This window comes from Rattus norvegicus, chromosome X (genome assembly GCF_021556685.1).
Source record: "Rattus norvegicus strain SHRSP/BbbUtx chromosome X, alternate assembly SHRSP_T2T, whole genome shotgun sequence".
Taxonomy (NCBI): Eukaryota; Metazoa; Chordata; class Mammalia; order Rodentia; family Muridae; genus Rattus; species Rattus norvegicus.
This window is the reverse complement of record NC_141554.1, coordinates 107,326,660-107,348,805: the sequence shown is the minus strand read 5'-3', so window position 1 is coordinate 107,348,805 and position 22,146 is coordinate 107,326,660. Positions and strand designations below refer to the sequence as shown.

General features: G+C 41.6%; 2 protein-coding genes and 1 pseudogene across 2 annotated transcripts in view; 2 read left to right on the top strand and 1 right to left on the bottom strand.

Annotated features, from left to right (window-relative positions):
• Nxf5 (nuclear RNA export factor 5) overlaps positions 1 to 22,146 on the bottom strand; it is a 59,426-nt gene that overhangs the window by 24,509 nt on the left and 12,771 nt on the right. The gene's annotated exons all lie outside the window — the stretch shown is intronic.
• Tmsb15a (thymosin beta 15a) lies at positions 192 to 2,169 on the top strand. Its single transcript, NM_001401215.1, has 3 exons — positions 192 to 260; positions 1,000 to 1,104; positions 2,090 to 2,169. The coding sequence occupies exons 2-3, from the start codon at positions 1,005 to 1,007 to the stop codon at positions 2,125 to 2,127; spliced, it is 138 nt and encodes a 45-aa protein (NP_001388144.1). The 5' UTR covers positions 192 to 260; positions 1,000 to 1,004; the 3' UTR covers positions 2,128 to 2,169.
• Positions 11,820 to 12,572, top strand: Cbx1-ps1 (chromobox 1, pseudogene 1; annotated as a pseudogene).

The following is a 22,146-nucleotide window of genomic DNA, read 5'->3' as shown; positions in this document are numbered from 1 at the left end:
TTGAACAGATGCACACACAAAGCTAAAAGCATGGGCTGTGTAGCAAGTAAGGACTGCCATGTGCATGAGTCATAGGTATGACGTCACAGTCATATGTCCAATCACAGAGGGATGGGCGTGGCCCAGAGCATGGCCAGGGCGTGGTCTTCTGTGGCGCCTATAAATTTGGGGGACTGCACTGAGCAGCACTAGTCTGTCCTTGAAGCTAGTCAGAGGAAGACCGAACTGTTGATCTGATAGGTGTGCCTTGCTTTAGACAGGTGAGAATTTGTGAGCCCCACGGGGTCAGGCAGGGTGGGTTGGTCTAATGGAGTCTGGTCTCCAGTCCAGTTCACAGAGGCTTTGTTTCCTCTTTTGGTCTTCTAGGGGCACAGAGCAAGAAGTCACAGGGGTCCCACCTTGGGTTGTTTAAGGGGCTAGGCAGCTACAAGGAAGTGGCAAAGGCCAGGAGAAGAGTTGAGGCCATGGGAAACGGCCTTTTAGATTTGGCACCATGACCCTCTGCCCCTTAGACTGGATGCTGGGCAGTGACAAGTTATTTGTAAATGGCACAATACAGAAAAAAATGCCTTGGCCCCTGCTCTGCAGTTACAAATGTGTGGATTCCAGTTTCCTCTCTTGTTAAAGAGGGCAGCCAATGCTGCCCCTGTCCCCAGGTGGGGCCACTGTCTGCCTTGGCAGGCACCAAGGCCTTGTGTGCGCTAGGTCCCTCCCTGCTCCACTGCCTCCCCGGTCCTCAGGCTGGCTCCTGAGGGCCTCTGGCTTCGGTAAGCCCCAGGGCTCAGCTCTGCACAGCTGCTGGGGCACATGGGGGCACCTGCAGCATGCAGAGTCCCCTGACTTGTCCTGAAAACACAACTTTCTAAGTTGTGGGTTTTTTTGTTGTTGTTGAAAAACAGCATGCCAACTCTTCATTCATAACATATGAAGTTTTAAACTGTTATTCTTAACCTTCTTTATAGTTCTAGTAGGCAACTTACTAACTTTTGTGTCTTCAAGTCAAAATGAGTGATAAGCCAGACTTGTCGGAAGTGGAAAGATTTGATAGATCCAAACTGAAGAAGACCATCACTGAAGAGAAGAATACTCTTCCGTCAAAGGAAAGTAAGTAGTGGGATTTCTAGTTGAGGTGAACAGTGGTGAAAGTTGTTACAGTCAGTTAAAAAAAACTAATGCTCAATTAAAATTGTCTCAATGGAAGCAGTAGTTATATAATCATTATAATTAATGTAGCAATTAAAATATCAAGTAGTTGTCTTTTTCCCTGAATAAAATAGAAGTGGTTTACATGATGGGTCCCAGTAGTGATACTATCATAGATTTGTTTCTTATAAAATTGTTAAAACAAATCTTGGAATGTTGGGTGTGGCACTGTATAAATCTCGATTTTGCCCAGTTTTAATTTTCATTATAAATGTTAATTAGACATTTTTCAGGATGCAACAATTTGAATCTATAGCTTTACCCATTAAAAAACTATGCAAACTGTGGTTTCTTCTATATATAACTACACATAAGATGAAAGAGTAAATTTAGTGCTTGGGTATGTTCAAGCTTCCCGTACTCAAGGGATAGGTTTGCTCTTCAGAATGACAGCCTCCTGGAGAAGCTGAAAGTGTACTTGTAAAGCTGAGGGGCAGATTTTGTCTTGACAGCTTTAATTGAGAACTCAAAAATTCAATGAAGTCATCTGAAGAGATCTAACTTTCCAGTTGTATAAGGATAAAGCTGAAAGAAATGTTTCGTTTACTCATTCCTAGAACTCTGTGGAAAGTAACAATATTTAAATCTATCACTCAAATATGTAGTGTAGAGAGGGAATACATAGATCCTAGTAAGTCTCACAGTGTTCTAAGGTGTGAGCAAGCACGCGTGCGCACGCGCGCACACACACACAGTATGAGGATATGTGGTTAGTGCCTTTGCAATGTAAATGAAAAGGCATGCTAATCAGCCTTCTATGACTTAGTAAGCAGATCTTTTAGAAGAAACTGAACTTAATATTAAGGAAAGAAAAAAAGTATATAAGTAGAAAGGAAAGAACGTTCCTTCTAATGATTTTTTTTTGTGTGTATTTTTCTTTCCCTAGACATCCAGCAAGAGAAGGAGATGGTGAAACGATCATAAAATGGCAATCTCTTTCAAAGAATAAACATCAACACTGGCAAATAATCTTGGTTTTAGGCTTGCTTTTGTAAACCTGTGTATTTGTAGAAATATGTGACAGGTACTGATAGCTTCTTACTTATACCTGACAGCTAAGTGTTTATAAGTACACAGTTAAGCTTGCTTACAATTTCAGAGGGTTAGTCCATTATCATCATGTCTGGAAGCAATGCAGCATGTAGTCAGATATGGTATTAGAGGAGGAGCTTAGAATTCTGTATCCAGATCTGCACAGAGAGGGGGAAGAGGGGGAAGAGAGAGGGGGGAAAGGAGAGAGAGAGAGACAGAGACAGAGACAAGAGAGACAGAGAGAGAGAGGAGCTGGGCCTGGGCTTGGACCTGGCTTGAGCATTTGAAAACTCAAAGCCCATCCCCAGTGACACTTTTCCTTCAACAAAGCCACATCTACTCCAGCAAGATCATACCTCCTAATCCCTGTTAAGTAGCACTGCTCCCTAATGGCAAAGCATTCAGATATATGAGCCATGAAGGTGATTCCTATTCAAAGCAGCACAGCCATTATCCATAGCCAGCAATGTCCATCCACCCTCACAGTTGTCTTTTCCAAGTCGGAGTAAAAATCCACCGGATGGCGGAAATATCTATGGTTATGGAAAACCATCCACTTACCTTCCTCTAGGTGGTAGCCCATGCATGTGACCTGAGGGACAAACACCTTGAAGCTTTTTGGCTAAGATTCTTTGTCTTAGGGCTTAGAGGGTTTCTAAAAGACCATTTGTTGCCTGTCTGCTTCCCTCCTCAGTGGTTGAAGCTACAAGGACATCATCTACATATTGGAGCAAGATGTTTTGTGAATCTATACTCAGGGCTTCATCAAACAATCTCTGAGATTTTAAACTCCTGTGGCAACTAAGTGCATGTTAGTTGGCCCAGTATATCTACCCTCTGGGACAGTAAATTCAAAGATAAATATGGGTTGGCTGACTGGGTCCAGTGGAAGGCAGAAGTAGTATGAATCCCTGGTCCTGTTAATTTTTGGCTAGCGGGAGGATAGGAAGGTTTTCTTTCTCTTTTCTGCTTGCATATTCGTCCAGTGGCCCCTCTACTTAAATAAGCACATTAGTCATTTGCCAGATGTTTTCTACTAGTCTATGTCTGCCCTTTCCTCTTTTGTCCATGTTCCTAAAGATAATGATCACTGCAGAGGTAGGTTTCTTTCCCTGTCTGTCTGAATTGCAGCTATTGTAAAATTTTAGAACAACTTCTAAAAGTAGAGATCTATTTTTTATCTCTTCAAATCTCTCTAATTTCTGAAACTTTCTCCTGATGTTTGGGTCTGACTGCATGAAAAAGGCACTATTAGTGGTTTGCTGTTTTCAGAGTCAACAGGTTCTATGGGAGTAAATACCAGGTATACCTCACAGACCTTATCAGAAACACATTGGACAGGTTATCAGGCCTTTGAATAACTTGAATAACCTAGAACAAGATAATAGTTTTTTGGCTATGCTTAGTCCCCACAACAATGTTTGATGAAAAGCATCTAACAACTCTTGCCTTCATTGGTATTAGGATCCAATTGGATCAGGTAGACAGGAAGATTAACTCTGCCTAGGCTTTTGTAACAGGTATTGTTCCACTATTTGGCCCCAGAGCCAACTTCCTGCTCTCTAACTTCATTTAGTCTTGTTCTTTGGCTATAAACAAGGTGGCTAGAAGCTACTGGTAATCATTCTAGGTTGGCTGGTATATATACAAAACAAATTCCAACAGACTGGTAATACCATGTGGCTTCTCTGACAAAGAAGGGTTTAGAGTCTTCTAGTTATATAAAAATCACTGGTGAGGAAGGAAACATATTATAAAATAGGGGAAGGGGATCTCTTCCCTTACTTTCTTCTTCTCCTTGTCTGTAATGAGTTGCTGACACTTCCCTCAAAGGGAGAACAAATGATGGTCTCAGCCTCAAACAAAGCCTATCTGTCTTTCCTATAGGCAGAGCTGCTCCAAGTGGATATGGTGAAGTAGTGGTGGCATACTGGCCTTTTTCGTGGAGAGGACCATTTACTTTGGGCCCTCCCAGATTTCCTGATGGTTTAGTCAGAACATAAGGAGGCAGAATGCCCGTGTCTTAAAACAGAACAGAGAGAATCTTCAGCAGTTTTGGTTCCTCTGGGAACCATTACCCAGAATAAAGATTACCAGCATGCGTGCAACCACACCAATTTTTTTATATGGCTATTTGGATCTAAACTTGTCCTCGTTGTTGTGCAGCAGGCATTTTACTACTAATCTATCCCCTCCCTGTGGCACATTTTTTTTTATTTGATGGCACATTATATGTGGGACAGTGGTTCCTGGTTGAAGAAGTTTGAAACCCCAATGACCCTGAGGGGTTGTAGGTGGCTCACCTGACTCCTAGAAAACCAGTCCTGTCACTAGCCTGCAGCCCTCCATAGATTTGTGACCATCAAAGCCACTTCACAGGTAGAGGACCCGACCACAGGTCACATAGGTTCAAGACAGATCTCCACTATAATGAGGTACCTAAAGGCCTGGAGGCTTAGCCAATGAACTTTCCTTCCCAGACACTCTTCCCCACAAAAGGTATTTAATCTCAGGTCCACCCTGAGAATGGGGGAACGGCTTTACTCATCTACTTTCTGACATGAAAATAAATGCCTTGAAACTATATACTGCCTCTTTTCATGGGATCTGCCGTGGGGAGCCATAGAAGCCCTTTGCCTACAGAGCTACCTTCTAATCTCCCCAAGAAAGATTCCCTGCTCTCCCAGTGGCACCTGACACTAAGCTCATGCCCACCATCCAGCCAAGGACACTTCCTGTGGGACCAGCTGGATCACCCACCCCTCCTTTTTCCCCTGGGCCCTGGGCTAGATAAATCCATGCTGGACCCTACTCCATTCTCAGTTCTTCTGCAGCATCCTAACTGCACCTGGATGCCCAAGAGCCCCCTGAGCCAGCTCAGTCCATCTCTTGGGCTCAGACTGTGCTTCCCCACCCCTGGAGCAGAGGGGTGTACCACTACTTCTCTCAGACTGACACTATCCTGGCAGCAGCGTGGGGTAAGCCTGGTCAAACTTCCCGCATCCTGCCTCCGCAAGCAGACCAAGCACCATGGTGGAGTGGACATGCCCCCCCCCACCTTAACCTACAATTTTTATTGCTAGTGGTTTTCTAAAAAATGAAATGTACATTATGGATAATCAAACATGATATTTGGGATCATCATATTTGTAGATTTTTATTTCTGATTTATTTTTACATGTATTAGAGCTGAATTTGAAGGGGACTAGCAAGTAGTGTGCATAGAGTTAGTGGAGGCAGGAATACCTATGTGAGAGACTAGGAAGGGGCTGCATCATTACTACATATGAAGAGTAATAGTTTACTTGGTCTCTGTTTTACATCGAAGGGGGCAAGAAATGATTTAGTTTATCTTTTAAATCAAGCCTTGTGGTTACCCCCTGTTTTTCAGAGCATACTTCCAACCAGAAGTCCATTGTACAAAGACTTTTTCTTAACAGTTTACTGTTTCAGGGACTTGGAAATAATTCACTCTTATCCATAAGTAAACATCTTGCACATATATGTGTTTAGGTCTAGTTTTCTATGATTCTCTTTTTTTCTTTTTAGAAATCTACAATTTTATTAAGACAAAAACTCACAGTATGGTATGAAGTTTACACTTAAACAAAAATTTTCACATACGAAAAAGATTTTACAATGCAATTCTATTTGCAGGTCTAGACAATACTAAAAATTGATGGATCTCATGATTCAAGACAGTATTTTGAAAATTGACCATATAATTGGTCAAAACATGGGCCTCAACAGGTACAGAAAGATAGAAATAATCCCATGCCTGCTATTAGACCACCACGGCCTAAAACTGGTCTTCAATAACAATAAGGGAAGAATGCCCACATATACGTGGAAATTGAACAATGCTCTACTCAATGATAACCTGGTCAAGGAAGAAATAAAGAAAGCAAGACTTTTTAGAATTTAATGAAAATGAAGGTACAACATACCCAAACTTATGGGACACAATGAAAGCTGTGCTAAGAGGAAAACTCATAGCGCTGAGTGCCTGCAGAAAGAAACAGGAAAGAGCATATATCAGCAGCTTGACAGCACACCTAAAAGCTCTAGAACAAAAAGAAGCAAATACACCCAGGAGGAGTAGAAGGCAGGAAATAATCAAACTCAGAGCGGAAATCAAGCAAGTAGAAACAAAAAGGACCATAGAAAGAATCAACAGAACCAAAAGTTGGTTCTTTGAGAAAATCAACAAGATAGATAAACCCTTAGCCAGACTAACGAGAGGACACAGAGAGTGCGTCCAAATTAACAAAATCAGAAATGAAAAGGGAGACATAACTACAGATTCAGAGGAAATTCAAAAAATCATCAGATCTTACTATAAAAGCCTATATTCAACAAAACTTGAAAATCTGCAGGAAATGGACAATTTCCTAGACAGATTCCAGGTACCGAAGTTAAATCAGGAACAGATAAACCAGTTAAACAACCCCATAACTCCTAAGGAAATAGAAGCAGTCATTAAAGGTCTCCCAACCAAAAAGAGCCCAGGTCCAGACAGGTTTAGTGCAGAATTCTATCAGACCTTCATAGATGACCTCGTACCAATATTATCCAAACTATTCCACAAAATTGAAACAGATGGATCACTACCGAATACCTTCTACGAAGCCACAATTACTCTTATACCTAAACCACACAAAGACACAACAAAGAAAGAGAACTTCAGACCAATTTCCCTTATGAATATCGACGCAAAAATACTCAATAAAATTCTGGCAAACCGAATCCAAGAGCACATCAAAACAATCATCCACCATGATCAAGCAGGCTTCATCCCAGGCATGCAGGGACGGTTTAATATATGGAAAACCATCAACGTGATCCATTATATAAACAAAATGAAAGAAGAAAACCACATGATCATTTCAGTAGATGCTGAGAAAGCATTTGACAAAATTCAACACCCCTTCATGATAAAAGTCCTGGAAAGAATAGGAATTCAAGGCCCATACCTAAACATAGTACAAGCCATATACAGCAAACCAGTTGCTAACATTAAAGTAAATGGAGAGAAACTTGAAGCAATCCCACTAAAATCAGGGACTAGACAAGGCTGCCCACTCTCTCCCTACTTATTCAATATAGTTCTTGAAGTTCTAGCCAGAGCAATCAGACAACAAAAGGAGGTCAAGGGGATACAGATCGGAAAAGAAGAAGTCAAAATATCACTATTTGCAGATGATATGATAGTATATTTAAGTGATCCCAAAAGTTCCACCAGAGAACTACTAAAGCTGATAAACAACTTCAGCAAAGTGGCTGGGTATAAAATTAACTCAAATAAATCAGTAGCCTTCCTCTACACAAAAGACAAACAAGCCGAGAAAGAAATTAGGGAAACGACACCCTTCATAATAGACCCAAATAATATAAAGTACCTCGGTGTGACTTTAACCAAGCAAGTAAAAGATTTCTACAATAAGAACTTCAAGACTCTGAAGAAAGAAATTGAAGAAGTCCTCAGAAGATGGAAAGATCTCCCATGCTCATGGATTGGCAGGATTAATATAGTAAAAATGGCCATTTTACCAAAAGCGATCTACAGATTCAATGCAATCCCCATCAAAATACCAATCCAATTCTTCAAAGAGTTAGACAGAACAATTTGCAAATTCATCTGGAATAACAAAAAACCCAGGATAGCTAAAACTATCCTCAACAATAAAAGGACGTCAGGGGGAATCACTATCCCTGAACTCAAGCAGTATTACAGAGCAATAGTGATAAAAACTGCATGGTATTGGTACAGAGCCAGACAGATAGACCAATGGAACAGAATTGAAGACCCAGAAATGAACCCACACACCTATGGTCACTTGATTTTTGACAAAGGAGCCAAAACCATCCAATGGAAAAAAGGCAGCATTTTCAGCAAATGGTGCTGGTTCAACTGGAGGTCAACATGTAGAAGAATGCAGATCGATCCATGCTTATCACCCTGTACAAAGCTTAAGTCCAAGTGGATCAAGGACCTCCACATCAAACCAGACACACTCAAACTAATAGAAGAAAAACTAGGGAAGCATCTGGAACACATAGGCACTGGAAAAAATTTCCTAAACAAAACACCAATGGCTTATGCTCTAAGATCAAGAATTGACAAATGGAATCTCATAAAACTGCAAAGCTTCTGTAAGGCAAAGGACACTGTGGTTAGGACAAAACGGCAACCAACAGATTGGGAAAAGATCTTTACCAATCCTACAACAGATAGAGGCCTTATATCCAAAATATACAAAGAACTCAAGAAGTTAGACCGCAGGGAGACAAATAACCCTATTAAAAAATGGGGTTCAGAGCTAAACAAAGAATTCACAGCTGAGGAATGCTGAATGGCTGAGAAACACCTAAAGAAATGTTCAACATCTTTAGTCATAAGGGAAATGCAAATTAAAACAACCCTGAGATTTCACCTCACACCAGTGAGAATGGCTAAGATCAAAAACTCAGGTGACAGCAGATGCTGGCGAGGATGCGGAGAAAGAGGAACACTCCTCCATTGTTGGTGGGAGTGATACACCCCAATGGATGTAACAATGGATGGATATGGTACAACCATTCTGGAAATCAGTCTGGAGGTTCCTCAGAAAATTGGACATTGAACTGCCTGAGGATCCAGCTATACCTCTCTTGGGCATATACCCAAAAGATGCCCCAACATATAAAAAAGTCACGTGCTCCACTATGTTCATAGCAGCCTTATTTATAATAGCCAGAAGCTGGAAAGAACCCAGATGCCCTTCAACAGAGGAATGGATACAGAAAATGTGGTACATCTACACAATGGAATATTACTCAGCTATCAAAAACAATGACTTTATGAAATTCATAGGCAAATGGTCGGAACTGGAAAATATCATCCTGAGTGAGGTAACCCAATCACAGAAAAACACACATGGTATGCACTCATTGATAAGTGGCTATTAGCCCAAATGCTTGAATTACCCTAGATGCCTAGAACAAATGAAACTCAAGACGGATGATCAAAATGTGAATGCTTCACTCCTTCTTTAAAAGGAGAACAACAATACCCTTGGCAGGGAATAGAGAGGCAAAGATTAAAACAGACACAGAAGGAACACCCATTCAGAGCCTGCCCCACATGTGGCCCATACATATACAGCCACCAAACTAGATAAAATGGATGAAGCAAAGAAGTGCAGACCGACAGGAGCCGGATGTAGATCACTCCTGAGAGACACAGCCAGAATACAGCAAATACAGAGGCGAATACCAGCAGCAAACCACTGAACTGAGAACAGGACCCCCGTTGAAGGAATCAGAGAAAGAACTGGAAGAGCTTGAAGGGGCTCAAGACCCCATGTGTACAACAACGCCAAGCAACCAGAGCTTCCAGGGACTAAGCCACTACCTAAAGACTATACATGGACTGACCCTGGACTCTGACCTCATAGGTAGCAATGAATATCCTAGTAAGAGCACCAGTGGAAGGGGAAACCCTGGGTCCTGCTAAGACTGAACCCCCAGTGAACTAGACTGTTGGGGGGAGGGCGGCAATGGGGGGAGGGTTGGGAGGGGAACACCCATAAAAAGGGCAGGGGGGAGGGGGATGTTTGCCTGGAAACCGGGAAAGGGAATAACACTCGAAATGTATATAAGAAATACTCAAGTTAATAAAATAAATAAATAAATAAATAAATAAATAAATAAATAAATAAATAAATAAGAAAAAAAAGAAAGTAATATGAGATGGCTCAGTAGTTAAGAGCACAGGTTGTCCTTTTTGAGGATCAAAGTTCAATTCCAAGCACCCACATAGTATTTCACAACTGCCTGTAGTTGTAGTTCCAGAGGATCCTGTCTTCTCTGGCCACTGCATCAGGCCATGTATGTGGTACACAAGCATTGTTATGACATTTATATGTTGTTCCTACATATAGAATACTTCACTGGGTATCAGATATAATGACCCCACAAGTATTATGTCAGAACACTCTCCTAGCTATGTACTCATTATTTATCATTAGAGTTGTGTACAAGGTGGTTCTGATGCTTCGATTGGGAATCTATTTACTGAGGTGAAAGTCCTTGCCCTCAATTAGTTTTTGATCTATCAATAAAGTTGCCAATAGCCAATAACTGAGCATGGGGCAAGACACTGAGAGTTATGCAAGTAGAACACAGGAGAATCTAGAAAGATATGGAGAGAGAGAGGAGAAAGGAATGAGTAACTGAGGAGATAAAGCCAACTAGTCATGTGAGTCACCACTTCCCTGACTGGGCCTGGGGTAGCAGGGGAAGATTTAGGAGTGCCCAGTCATTGGGTTAGCCAAGGTATTTTAAGAATAACTGGTGTGTCCAGTGAACGTGATTCTTGGGGGGAAGGTGGTAATGGGGGGAGGATGGGGAGGGGAACACCCATAAAGAAGGGGAGGTGGAGGAGTTAGGGGGATGTTGGCCCAGAAACCGGGAAAGGGAATAACAATCGAAATGTAAATAAGAAATACTCAAGTTAATAAAGATGGGGAAAAAAAAGAATAACTGGTGTGTTTGTGTGTGTGTGTGTGTGTGTGTGTGTGTGTGTGTGTGTGTGTGTGTGTGTATTTTCTATTTTGCAGATCCAAAATAGTTCCTGGGTGGAAGCACACATGTGACCAACCAGGAAAACAGAGCAGTATAAACAAAACCACATGCTACAGAGAAGAACTATTTAGTGAAAAATGGAATGCCTAATTACTACTATTATAAATAATTCGCTGAAAGTTAGTAATATACATAGCAGGCATAGTCAATCAACCAGAATTTGCAGGACTTCTGACTTTGTCATCTATATGGCATTGCATTTCCTTATCCTTACAGCCAGAACTGTTGTGTTGCTCAGTGCTCTTTAAATGAGGTGTGACTACAGTGCTAAGTGTAACCACGAACTGAATGGCAACTGCTCCTGACACTGTGCTAAGCTCTTTATGGGTAATACCTTCTTTGAAGGGCAAAGATAAAAATCAGAAAAGATCTTCTCTTGCCCAGAAGAAATATGCAAGTAGAGAATTTCTGGTTTAATATTTAAACATCCTTAAAGGGACCAGAGCAAATTATTTCACTATATGCAAATCTTGATCCATTAAATTCCAGATTAATTTTGAAACTAACATGCCTGTGGCATTTTGTAATCATTTTAAATCGCAGTGAGGTTTTTGATCTAAGGAATGAACTAGGCATAGAATTTTATGTAAATAACTTTCTTCTTTGAATTACCTTCTAGCATAGTATGCATCTATGACCATTTTTTCTCTGTTCTTCGTAACTAACGTAATGTCTGCCTATGTACATTGATGGTATAATTTAAATCTGATGCCCAGATAACTCTACTACTTTGAAAGATGCTGATGAGACCACTGGTGACAGGCAACATAAGCAGAGGCACCAAGCTGTAGCCTAGCAACTGTAATTTGCACATACATATCTTTACTTGAGGCTGAGAGAATGAACCAGTGGATGGCAACTGCTGTTTCAATGTGATTTTAAGGATCAGAGAGGTGGCAGCGCAGGGAAGGGCAAAACAATGTTTTAAATCATTTTAAACATGATTAAAATGTTTAATCATGGCCTGCGTTACACTGCTTCAGTTGGATGACCAACTTGAAGCCACACAGCTTTTTAACTCCTCTGGGTGCTACTCCCTCGGACTACCCAAAACAATGGGTAAGTAGTGCGGCACGGATTCTTCTCAGACTGTTGGGCACTGCTACAAGCAGTGTCATCCTTCACATCAGAAAGCTGGAGGAAAAAACAAAACAAGAAGAAGGTGAAGGAAGTACTAGAAGAAGGAAAAGAAATTTGTTGTGGAAAAAGTTCTTAATTGGTGAGTTGTCAAGGACAAGGTGGGATATCTTCTAAAGTGGAAGGGTTTCTCAGATGAGGACAACACATGGGAGCCAGAAGATAATGTGGATTGCCCTGACCTTGTTGCTGAGTTTCTACAGTCACAGAAGACAGTTCATGAGACAGATAAATCAGAGGGAGGCAAGCACAAAGCTGATTCTGATTCTGAAGATAAAGGAGAGGAAAGTGAACCAAACAAGAAAGAAGAGTGAGAAAAGGCACGAGGCTTTGCCTGGGGTTTGGAGCCAGAACAGATTTTTGGGGCTGTCTCTAGTGGAGAGTTCATGTTCCTGATGAAATGGAAAACCTCTGATGAGGCTGACCTGGTCACTACCAAGGAAGCCAATGTCAAGTGCCCACAGGTTGTCATATCCTTCTGTGAGGAAAGGCTAAGGGGGCATTCCTATCTCTCAGAGGAGGATGACAAAAAAAGACAAGAAGAACTGTTGAGTACCAGTCCCTGTCATTCCTGACTGAGGGTTTCCAGGGGGAGGGAAGGAGCTGGACTTGTCTTGACACCATAGAGGTGGCTTGAGAAGATGTCCTTTGAAGAGACAGCATAGTTTCTGTGTCCTGTAGCAGCCCAAGTGCTTTAAATTGTTCACGCTGTATAGTTTGCACACCCATCCCAGGGGAGGGGAAAGGGTAAGTGTTTCAAGGCAACCTGTTCTGCGCTTTACTAAGGAAGGAACGGGCCTTCCATGAAGGACAGAGCCTGAAGAACTGGGATGTGGGAAAGCAAAGATACTGTCGACCTTCAAAGAGCATCTCCACAACCCACAGCCTTCTTCCCAATAGTGTTAACTGCATTTTTACAGCCTAACATTAATATAGATTTTTGGCTATTACTGATATATTAATTGTGGGTGGGAGGGTTGTGGCAGGGAGGAAGGGAGATGGGTATAATCATTTTGGTTAAAATTTGGGGCCTGATTGGTGAAATGGTGAAACAGTAGAACAGATAACTAATTAATTGGTTCTATGTCCAGTACAGTTTGCCTTTTCAAAAGGTTGTCATTGTCATCATAAATAAGGTCTATGAGAGCCTGTTTTTGTTTTTTTTTAAAATCTGTTAAGCACCTACAGCCAAGGTGCTCCCATCCTGAGCTCAAAGTGGCCCACAGAGGACAAAGTCAGTTCTGAGTTACCAAAGCTGCCATTTGATGATGGAAACTGACTGGAGAGGGAAAGCTTATTGGAGCATATACAAAGGCAGACCACTCTGCCTCAGAGGTGCTAATTCTTGAAATTGGAGAAAACCTTTTCCAACTACAAAGTTATAAATATCAGTTTGTCCATCTAAGCCATTGGCTCAAGTATTGCAGGAGGGCCTATGGGAGATGGAAGAGGTGGAGCCTCTGCTCTGGGGGCAAACTCTTGGAGCCCCTCTCCTTTTTTCTTATTTTTTTAATCTTTGTTTCATTTCATTTCGTTTTCTTTTGTTTTGTTTCTCAGCTTTGAATCCTGACGCTGCTTGTGGCAGGTTCAGTTCCTGACAGCACAAATTCCATTGAGACTATTCAAGGATTGAATGACTTCACAAGCCCTGGTCTCAGGAGATTAACTTCCATATTGGGGTAGTGGTTCACTTGAGAAAACAAAATATTCAGATGAACTGTTGTCCAAAATACTGTCTTTTTTTATTATTATTAACTTGAGTATTTCTTATATACATTTCGAGTGTTATTCCCTTTCCCAGTTTCCGGGCAAACATCACCCTCCCCCCTCCCCTTCCTTATGGGTGTTCCCCTCCCAACCCTCCCCCCATTGCCGCCCTCCCCCCACAGTCTAGTTCACTGGGGGTTCAGTCTTAGCAGGACCCAGGGCTTCCCCTTCCACTGGTGCTCTTACTAGGATATTCATTGCTACCTATGAGGTCAGAGTCCGGGGTCAGTCCATGTATAGTCTTTAGGTAGTGGCTTAGTCCCTGGAAGCTCTGGTTGCTTGGCATTGTTGTTCATAAGGGGTCTCGAGCCCCTTCAAGCTCTTCCAGTTCTTTCTCTGATTCCTTCAACGGGGGTCCTATTCTCAGTTCAGTGGTTTGCTGCTGGCATTCGCCTCTGTATTTGCTGTATTCTGGCTGTGTCTCTCAGGAGCGATATACATCCGGCTCCTGTCGGTCTGCACTTCTTTGCTTCATCCATTTTATCTAGTTTGGTGGCTGTATATGTATGGGCCACATGTGGGGCAGGCTCTGAATGGGTGTTCCTTCTGTGTCTGTTTTAATCTTTGCCTCTCTATTCCCTGCCAAGGGTATTGTTGTTCTCCTTTTAAAGAAGGAGTGAAGCATTCACATTTTGATCATCCGTCTTGAGTTTCATTTGTTCTAGGCATCTAGGGTAATTCAAGCATTTGGGCTAATAGCCACTTATCAATGAGTGCATACCATGTGTGTTTTTCTGTGATTGGGTTACCTCACTCAGGATGATATTTTCCAGTTCCGACCATTTGCCTATGAATTTCATAAAGTCATTGTTTTTGATAGCTGAGTAATATTCCATTGTGTAGATGTACCACATTTTCTGTATCCATTCCTCTGGGCATCGGGGTTCTTTCCAGCTTCTGGCTATTATAAATAAGGCGGCTATGAACATAGTGGAGCACGTGACTTTTTTATATGTTGGGGCATCTTTTGGGTATATGCCCAAGAGAGGTATAGCTGGATCCTCAGGCAGTTCAATGTCCAATTTTCTGAGGAACCACCAGACTGATTTCCAGAATGGTTGTACCATATCCATCCATTGTTACATCCATTGGGGTGTATCACTCCCACCAACAATGGAGGAGTGTTCCTCTTTCTCCGCATCCTCGCCAGCGTCTGCTGTCACCTGAGTTTTTGATCTTAGCCATTCTCACTGGTGTGAGGTGAAATCTCAGGGTTGTTTTAATTTGCATTTCCCTTATGACTAAAGATGTTGAACATTTCTTTAGGTGTTTCTCAGCCATTCGGCATTCCTCAGCTGTGAATTCTTTGTTTAGCTCTGAACCCCATTTTTTAATAGGGTTATTTGTTTCCCTGTGGTCTAACTTCTTGAGTTCTTTGTATATTTTGGATATAAGGCCTCTATCTGTTGTAGGATTGGTAAAGATCTTTTCTCAATCTGTTGGTTGCCGTTTTGTCCTAACCACAGTGTCCTTTGCCTTACAGAAGCTTTGCAGTTTTATGAGATCCCATTTGTCGATTCTTGATCTTAGAGCGTAAGCCATCGGTGTTTTTTTCAGGAAATTTTTTCCAGTGCCCATGTGTTCCAGATGCTTCCCTAGTTTTTCTTCTATTAGTTTGAGTGTGTCTGCTTTGATGTGGAGGTCCTTGATCCACTTGGACTTAAGCTTTGTACAGGGTGATAAGCATGGATCGATCTGCATTCTTCTACATGTTGACCTCCAGTTGAACCAGCACCATTTGCTGAAAATGCTGCCTTTTTTCCATTGGATGGTTTTGGCTCCTTTGTCAAAAACCAAGTGCCCATAGGTGTGTGGGTTCATTTCTGGGTCTTCAATTCTGTTCCATTGGTCTATCTGTCTGTCTCTGTACCAATACCATGCAGTTTTTATCAATATTGCTCTGTAATACTGCTTGAGTTCAGGGATAGTGATTCCCCCTGACGTCCTTTTATTGTTGAGGATAGTTTTAGCTATCCTGGGTTTTTTGTTATTCCAGATGAATTTGCAAATTGTTCTGTCTAACTCTTTGAAGAATTGGATTGGTATTTTGATGGGGATTGCATTGAATCTGTAGATCGCTTTTGGTAAAATGGCCATTTTTACTATATTAATCCTGCCAATCCATGAGCATGGGAGATCTTTCCATCTTCTGAGGACTTCTTCAATTTCTTTCTTCAGAGTCTTGAAGTTCTTATTGTAGAAATCTTTTACTTGCTTGGTTAAAGTCACACCGAGGTACTTTATATTATTTGGGTCTATTATGAAGGGTGTCGTTTCCCTAATTTCTTTCTCGGCTTGTTTCTCTTTTGTGTAGAGGAAGGCAACTGATTTATTTGAGTTAATTTTATACCCAGCCACTTTGCTGAAGTTGTTTATCAGCTTTAGTAGTTCTCTGGTGGAACTTTTGGGATCACTTAAATATACTATCATATCATCTGCAAATAGTGATATTTTGACTTCTTCTTTTCCGATCTGTATCCCCTTGACATCCTTTTGTTGTCTGATTGCTCTGGCTAGAACTTCAAGAACTATATTGAATAAGTAGGGAGAGAGTGGGCAGCCTTGTCTAGTCCCTGATTTTAGTGGGATTGCTTCAAGTTTCTCTCCATTTACTTTAATGTTAGCAACTGGTTTGCTGTATATGGCTTTTACTGTGTTTAGGTATGGGCCTTGAATTCCTATTCTTTCCAGGACTTTTATCATGAAGGGGTGTTGAATTTTGTCAAATGCTTTCTCAGCATCTACTGAAATGATCATGTGGTTTTCTTCTTTCATTTTGTTTATATAATGGATCACGTTGATGGTTTTCCATATATTAAACCGTCCCTGCATGCCTGGGATGAAGCCTGCTTGATCATGGTGGATGATTGTTTTGATGTGCTCTTGGATTCGGTTTGCCAGAATTTTATTGAGTATTTTTGCGTCGATATTCATAAGGGAAATTGGTCTGAAGTTCTCTTTCTTTGTTGTGTCTTTGTGTGGTTTAGGTATAAGAGTAATTGTGGCTTCGTAGATGGTATTCGGTAGTGATCCATCTGTTTCAATTTTGTGGAATAGTTTGGATAATATTGGTATGAGGTCTTCTATGAAGGTTTGATAGAATTCTGCACTAAACCCGTCTGGACCTGGGCTCTTTTTGGTTGGGAGACCTTTAATGACTGCTTCTATTTCCTCAGGAGTTATGGGGTTGTTTAACTGGTTTATCTGTTCCTGATTTAACTTCGGTACCTGGTATCTGTCTAGGAAATTGTCCATTTCCTGCAGATTTTCAAGTTTTGTTGAATATAGGTTTTTATAGTAAGATCTGATGATTTTTTGAATTTCCTCCGAATCTGTAGTTATGTCTCCCTTTTCATTTCTGATTTTGTTAATTTGGACACACTCTCTGTGTCCTCTCGTTAGTCTGGCTAAGGGTTTATCTATCTTGTTGATTTTCTCAAAGAACCAACTTTTGGTTGTGTTGATTCTTTCTATGGTCCTTTTTGTTTCTACTTGGTTGATTTCAGCTCTGAGTTTGATTATTTCCTGCCTTCTACTCCTCCTGGGTGTATTTGCTTCTTTTTGTTCTAGAGCTTTTAGGTGTGCTGTCAAGCTGCTGACATATGCTCTTTCCTGTTTCTTTCTGCAGGCACTCAGCGCTATGAGTTTTCCTCTTAGCACAGCTTTCATTGTGTCCCATAAGTTTGGGTATGTTTTACCTTCATTTTCATTAAATTCTAAAAAGTTTTTAATTTCTTTCTTTATTTCTTCCTTGACCAGGTTATCATTGAGTAGAGCATTGTTCAATTTCCACGTATATGTGGGCATTCTTCCCTTATTGTTATTGAAGATCAGTTTTAGGCCGTCGTGGTTCGATAGCACGCATGGGATTATTCCTATCTTTCTGTACCTGTTGAGGCCTGTTTTTTGACCAATTATGTGGTCAATTTTGGAGAAAGTACCATGAGGAGCTGAGAAGAAGGTATATCCTTTTGCTTTAGGATAGAATGTTCTATAAATATCTGTTAAGTCCATTTGGCTCATGACTTCTCTTAGTCTGTCTACGTCTCTGTTTAATTTCTGTTTCCATGATCTGTCCATTGATGAGAGTGGGGTGTTGAAATCTCCCACTATTATTGTGTGAGGTGCAATGTGTGTTTTGAGCTTTAGTAAGGTTTCTTTTACATATGTAGGTGCCCTTGTATTTGGGGCATAGATATTTAGGATTGAGAGTTCATCTTGGTGGATTTTTCCTTTGATGAATATGAAGTGTCCTTCCTTATCTTTTTTGATGACTTTTAGTTGAAAATTGATTTTATTTGATATTAGAATGGCTACTCCAGCTTGCTTCTTCTGACCATTTGCTTGGAAAGTTGTTTTCCAGCCTTTCACTCTGAGGTAGTGTCTGTCTTTGTCTCTGAGGTGTGTTTCCTGTACGCAGCAGAATGCAGGGTCCTTGTTGCGTATCCAGTTTGTTAATCTATGTCTTTTTATTGGGGAGTTGAGGCCATTGATGTTGAAAGATATTAAGGAATAGTGATTATTGCTTCCCGTTATATTCATATTTGGATGTGAGGTTATGTTTGTGTGCTTTCACTCTCTTTGTTTTGTTGCCAAGACGATTAGTTTCTTGCTTCTTCTAGGGTATAGCTTGCCTCCTTATGTTGGGCTTTACCATTTATTATCCTTTGTAGTGCTAGATTTGTAGAAAGATATTGTGTAAATTTGGTTTTGTCATGGAATATCTTGGTTTCTCCATCTATGTTAATTGAGAGTTTTGCAGGATACAGTAACCTGGGCTGGCATTTGTGTTCTCTTAGGGTCTGTATGACATCAGTCCAGGATCTTCTGGCCTTCATAGTTTCTGGCGAGAAGTCTGGTGTGATTCTGATAGGTCTGCCTTTATATGTTACTTGATCTTTTTCCCTTACTGCTTTTAATATTCTTTCTTTATTTTGTGCGTTTGGTGTTTTGACAATTATGTGACGGGAGGTGTTTCTTTTCTGGTCCAATCTATTTGGAATTCTGTAGGCTTCTTGTATGTCTATGGGTATCTCTTTTTTTAGGTTAGGGAAGTTTTCTTCTATGATTTTGTTGAAGATATTTACTGGTCCTTTGAGCTGGGAGTCTTCACTCTCTTCTATACCTATTATCCTTAGGTTTGATCTTCTCATTGAGTCCTGGATTTCCTGTATGTTTTGGACCAGTAGCTTTTTCTGCTTTACATTATCTTTGACAGTTGAGTCAATGATTTCTATGGAATCTTCTGCTCCTGAGGTTCTCTCTTCCATCTCTTGTATTCTGTTGGTGAAGCTTGTATCTACAGCTCCTTGTCTCTTCTTTTGGTTTTCTATATCCAGGGTTGTTTCCATGTGTTCTTTCTTGATTGCTTCTATTTCCATTTTTAATTCCTTCAACTGTTTGATTGTGTTTTCCTGGAATTCTTTCAGGGATTTTTGCGATTCTTTCAGGGATTTTTGCGATTCTTCTCTGTAGGCTTCTACTTGTTTATTAATGTTTTCCTGTGTTTCCCTAAGGGAGTTCTTCACGTCTTTCTTGAAGTCCTCCAGCATCATGATCAAATATGATTTTGAAACTAGATCTTGCTTTTCTGGTGTGTTTGGATATTCCATGTTTGTTTTGGTGGGAGAATTGGGCTCCGATGATGCCATGTAGTCTTGGTTTCTATTGCTTGGGTTCCTGAGCTTGCCTCTCACCATCAGATTGTCTTTAGTGTTACTTTGTTCTGCTATTTCTGACAGTGGCTAGACTGTCCTATAAGCCTGTGTGTCAGGAGTGCTGTAGACCTGTTTTTCTCTTTTTCATTCAGTTATGGGGACAGAGTGTTCTGCTTTCGGGCGTGTAGTTTTTCCTCTCTACAGGTCTTCAGCTGTTCCTGTGGGCCTGTGTCTTGAGTTCACCAGGCAGCTTTCTTGCAGCAGAAAAGTTGGTCTTACCTGTGGTCCCGAGGCTCAAGTTCGCTCGTGGGGTGCTGCCCACGGGCTCTCTGCAGCGGCAGCAACCAGGAAGATATGCACCGCCCCTTCCTGGAGCTTCAGTGCACCAGGGTTCCAGATGGCCTTTGGTGTTTTCCTCTGGCGTCAGAGATGTGTGTGCAGAGAGCAGTCTCTTCTGGTTTCCCAGGTTTGTCTGCCTCTCTGAAGGTTTAGCTCTCCCTCCCACGGGATTTGGGTGCAGAGAACTGTTTATCCGGTCTGTTTCCTTCAGGTTCCGGTGGTGTCTCAGGCAGGGGTCCTGCCGCTCCTGGGCCCTCCCCCACGGGAGCCCAGAGGCCTTATACAGTTTCCTCTTGGGCCAGGGATGTGGGCAGGGGTGGGCAGTGTTGGTGGTCTCTTCCGCTCTGCAGCCTCAGGAGTGCCCACCTGACCAAGCGGTTGGGTCTCTCTCTCACGGGGTCTGGGAGCAGAGAGCTGCTGCAGGCCGGGATCCGAGGGTGTGGGACTTCCGGTAAACACAGGACGTGCCCGGTCCTAGAGGAATCTACCTCCTTATGTCCCGAGCTCACCAGGCAGCTTTCTTGCAGCAGAAAAGTTGGTCTTACCTGTGGTCCCGAGGCTCAAGTTTGCTCATGGGGTGCTGCCCATGGGCTCTCTCTCATATTACTTTCTAATTGCTGTGATTGCCTTATTAAGTGAAAAGAGCCAAAGGGAGTATGAGGACTATAATAAATACTCACCATAAGGACAATTGGCAAAAATCACAATGTATGACCACCTTATAGAACTTATTCACCTTACCAAGCTTCCTTTCCCCACATCATACCCATCACTTGACTACAGAAGGAGGCTACAATATTAAAGAATCAGGTAATTTCAATTTATTACCTGGCCATTGTGCTGGGGAGGCATTTCATTGAAAATTAATCTGGTAACTTTTTGCCAGATACATTTACATGAATATGAAGACAAACACAGATATCTCAAATAATTTAATTAGGCACCTCAAGTTCCTAGAAAGTTAAAAAAACAAAGTTCAAACTCACTCTCTACTGACTCAGCCAAGGAGGCACAGAGCTGGTCATCATCTACCTTGGAGACTGTGAAGGAAGTTTTATGATAGCTTTTATCTGTTTGTTTTATGGTTTCTATGTATGTATGTATGTATGTATGTATGTATGTATGTATGTATATATGTATGTTTGTATGTATTATATTCTTCTATGTATGTATACATTTATGTATGGATGAATTCTTCTCTCATATATTATATCCTGAGCACAGTTTCTCCTCCCTTCTCTCTTTCAAGTCCCTCCCCCTAACCTCCACTCTCCTCAGATCTACTCTGCATCCTCTCTTTCTCTCCAGAAAAGGCCAGGTTTCCCAGGGATATCAACTAAACATGGAATAACAAGTGACAATAAGACTAACCACCTCCCCTCATATTAAAGCTGGATGAAGGGGTTGGGGATTTAGCTCAGTGGTAGAGCGCTTGCCTAGCAAGCGCAAGGCCCTGGGTTCGGTCCCCAGCTCCGAAAAAAAGAAAAGAAAAAAAAAGCTGGATGAAGTAACCCAATAAGAAAAAAATGGGTTCCAAAAACAGGTAAAAGAGTCATAGACAATCTTCACTCCCACTGTTAAGAATTCCACAGGAAGACCAAGCTACACAATCATAACATATATGCAGAGGACCTAGATAAGACCCATACAGGCTTCCTCATCTCTGCAAGTCCTCCTGAGTCCTGGTCAGTTGAGTTGTGTTCTTGTGGTGTCCTTGACTCCTCTGATTCATCTGATACTTCCTCCCCTTCATCCACAGGACTCCCCAAGTTCTGCCTACTGTTTAGCTGTGGGACTCTGTATCTGCTCCAATCAACATCTGTTGCTGGAATTAAGTCTCTTTAAAGACAACTGGACTAGGTACATGTCTACAAGTATAGCAGAATGTCATTAGGAATCATTCCACTGATTTATTTTTCTAGTTGTGTTTAGTTCTATCCTAGGTCTCCAGGATATCCAGTCTCTGGTTCCTGGTCATCCAGGAAGTGTCAGGAGTGATGTCCCTCTTATGTCACAGGTCTCAAGTTGGACCAGTCCGAGTTGGCCTCTCCCACAGTTTGTGCACCACCTTTACCCCAATACATCTTGAAGGCGCTGTGGCTAGGTTGATGTCCTAATCCTTCCACGGGAAGACTTTCTGGGTTACAGGAGATGGCTAGTTCAGGCTCCGTGTCCCCCATTACTAGGAATCTTCACTAGTGAATGTGAAGACCATAGTAGATTCCTGGGAATTTCCACTGAACTAGATTTTTACTTCAAATTCCCACTAATTCGTGTTGTCTTTCCTAGTACTCTCTCCCTCCATCTTCCTCTGACCTGATCCCTCCTGTTTTCATCTCCACCTGTCCACCCATCTACCCACAAAATTTGTTCCAATTTCCCCTCC

Coding starts and splice junctions, on each gene's coding strand:
- Tmsb15a (NM_001401215.1), top strand. CDS start 1,005: ATGAGTGATAAGCCAGACTTGTCGGAAGTGGAAAGATTTGATAGATCC. Junction 1,105..2,089: donor TACTCTTCCGTCAAAGGAAA/GTAAGTAGTGGG, acceptor TTCTTTCCCTAG/ACATCCAGCAAGAGAAGGAG.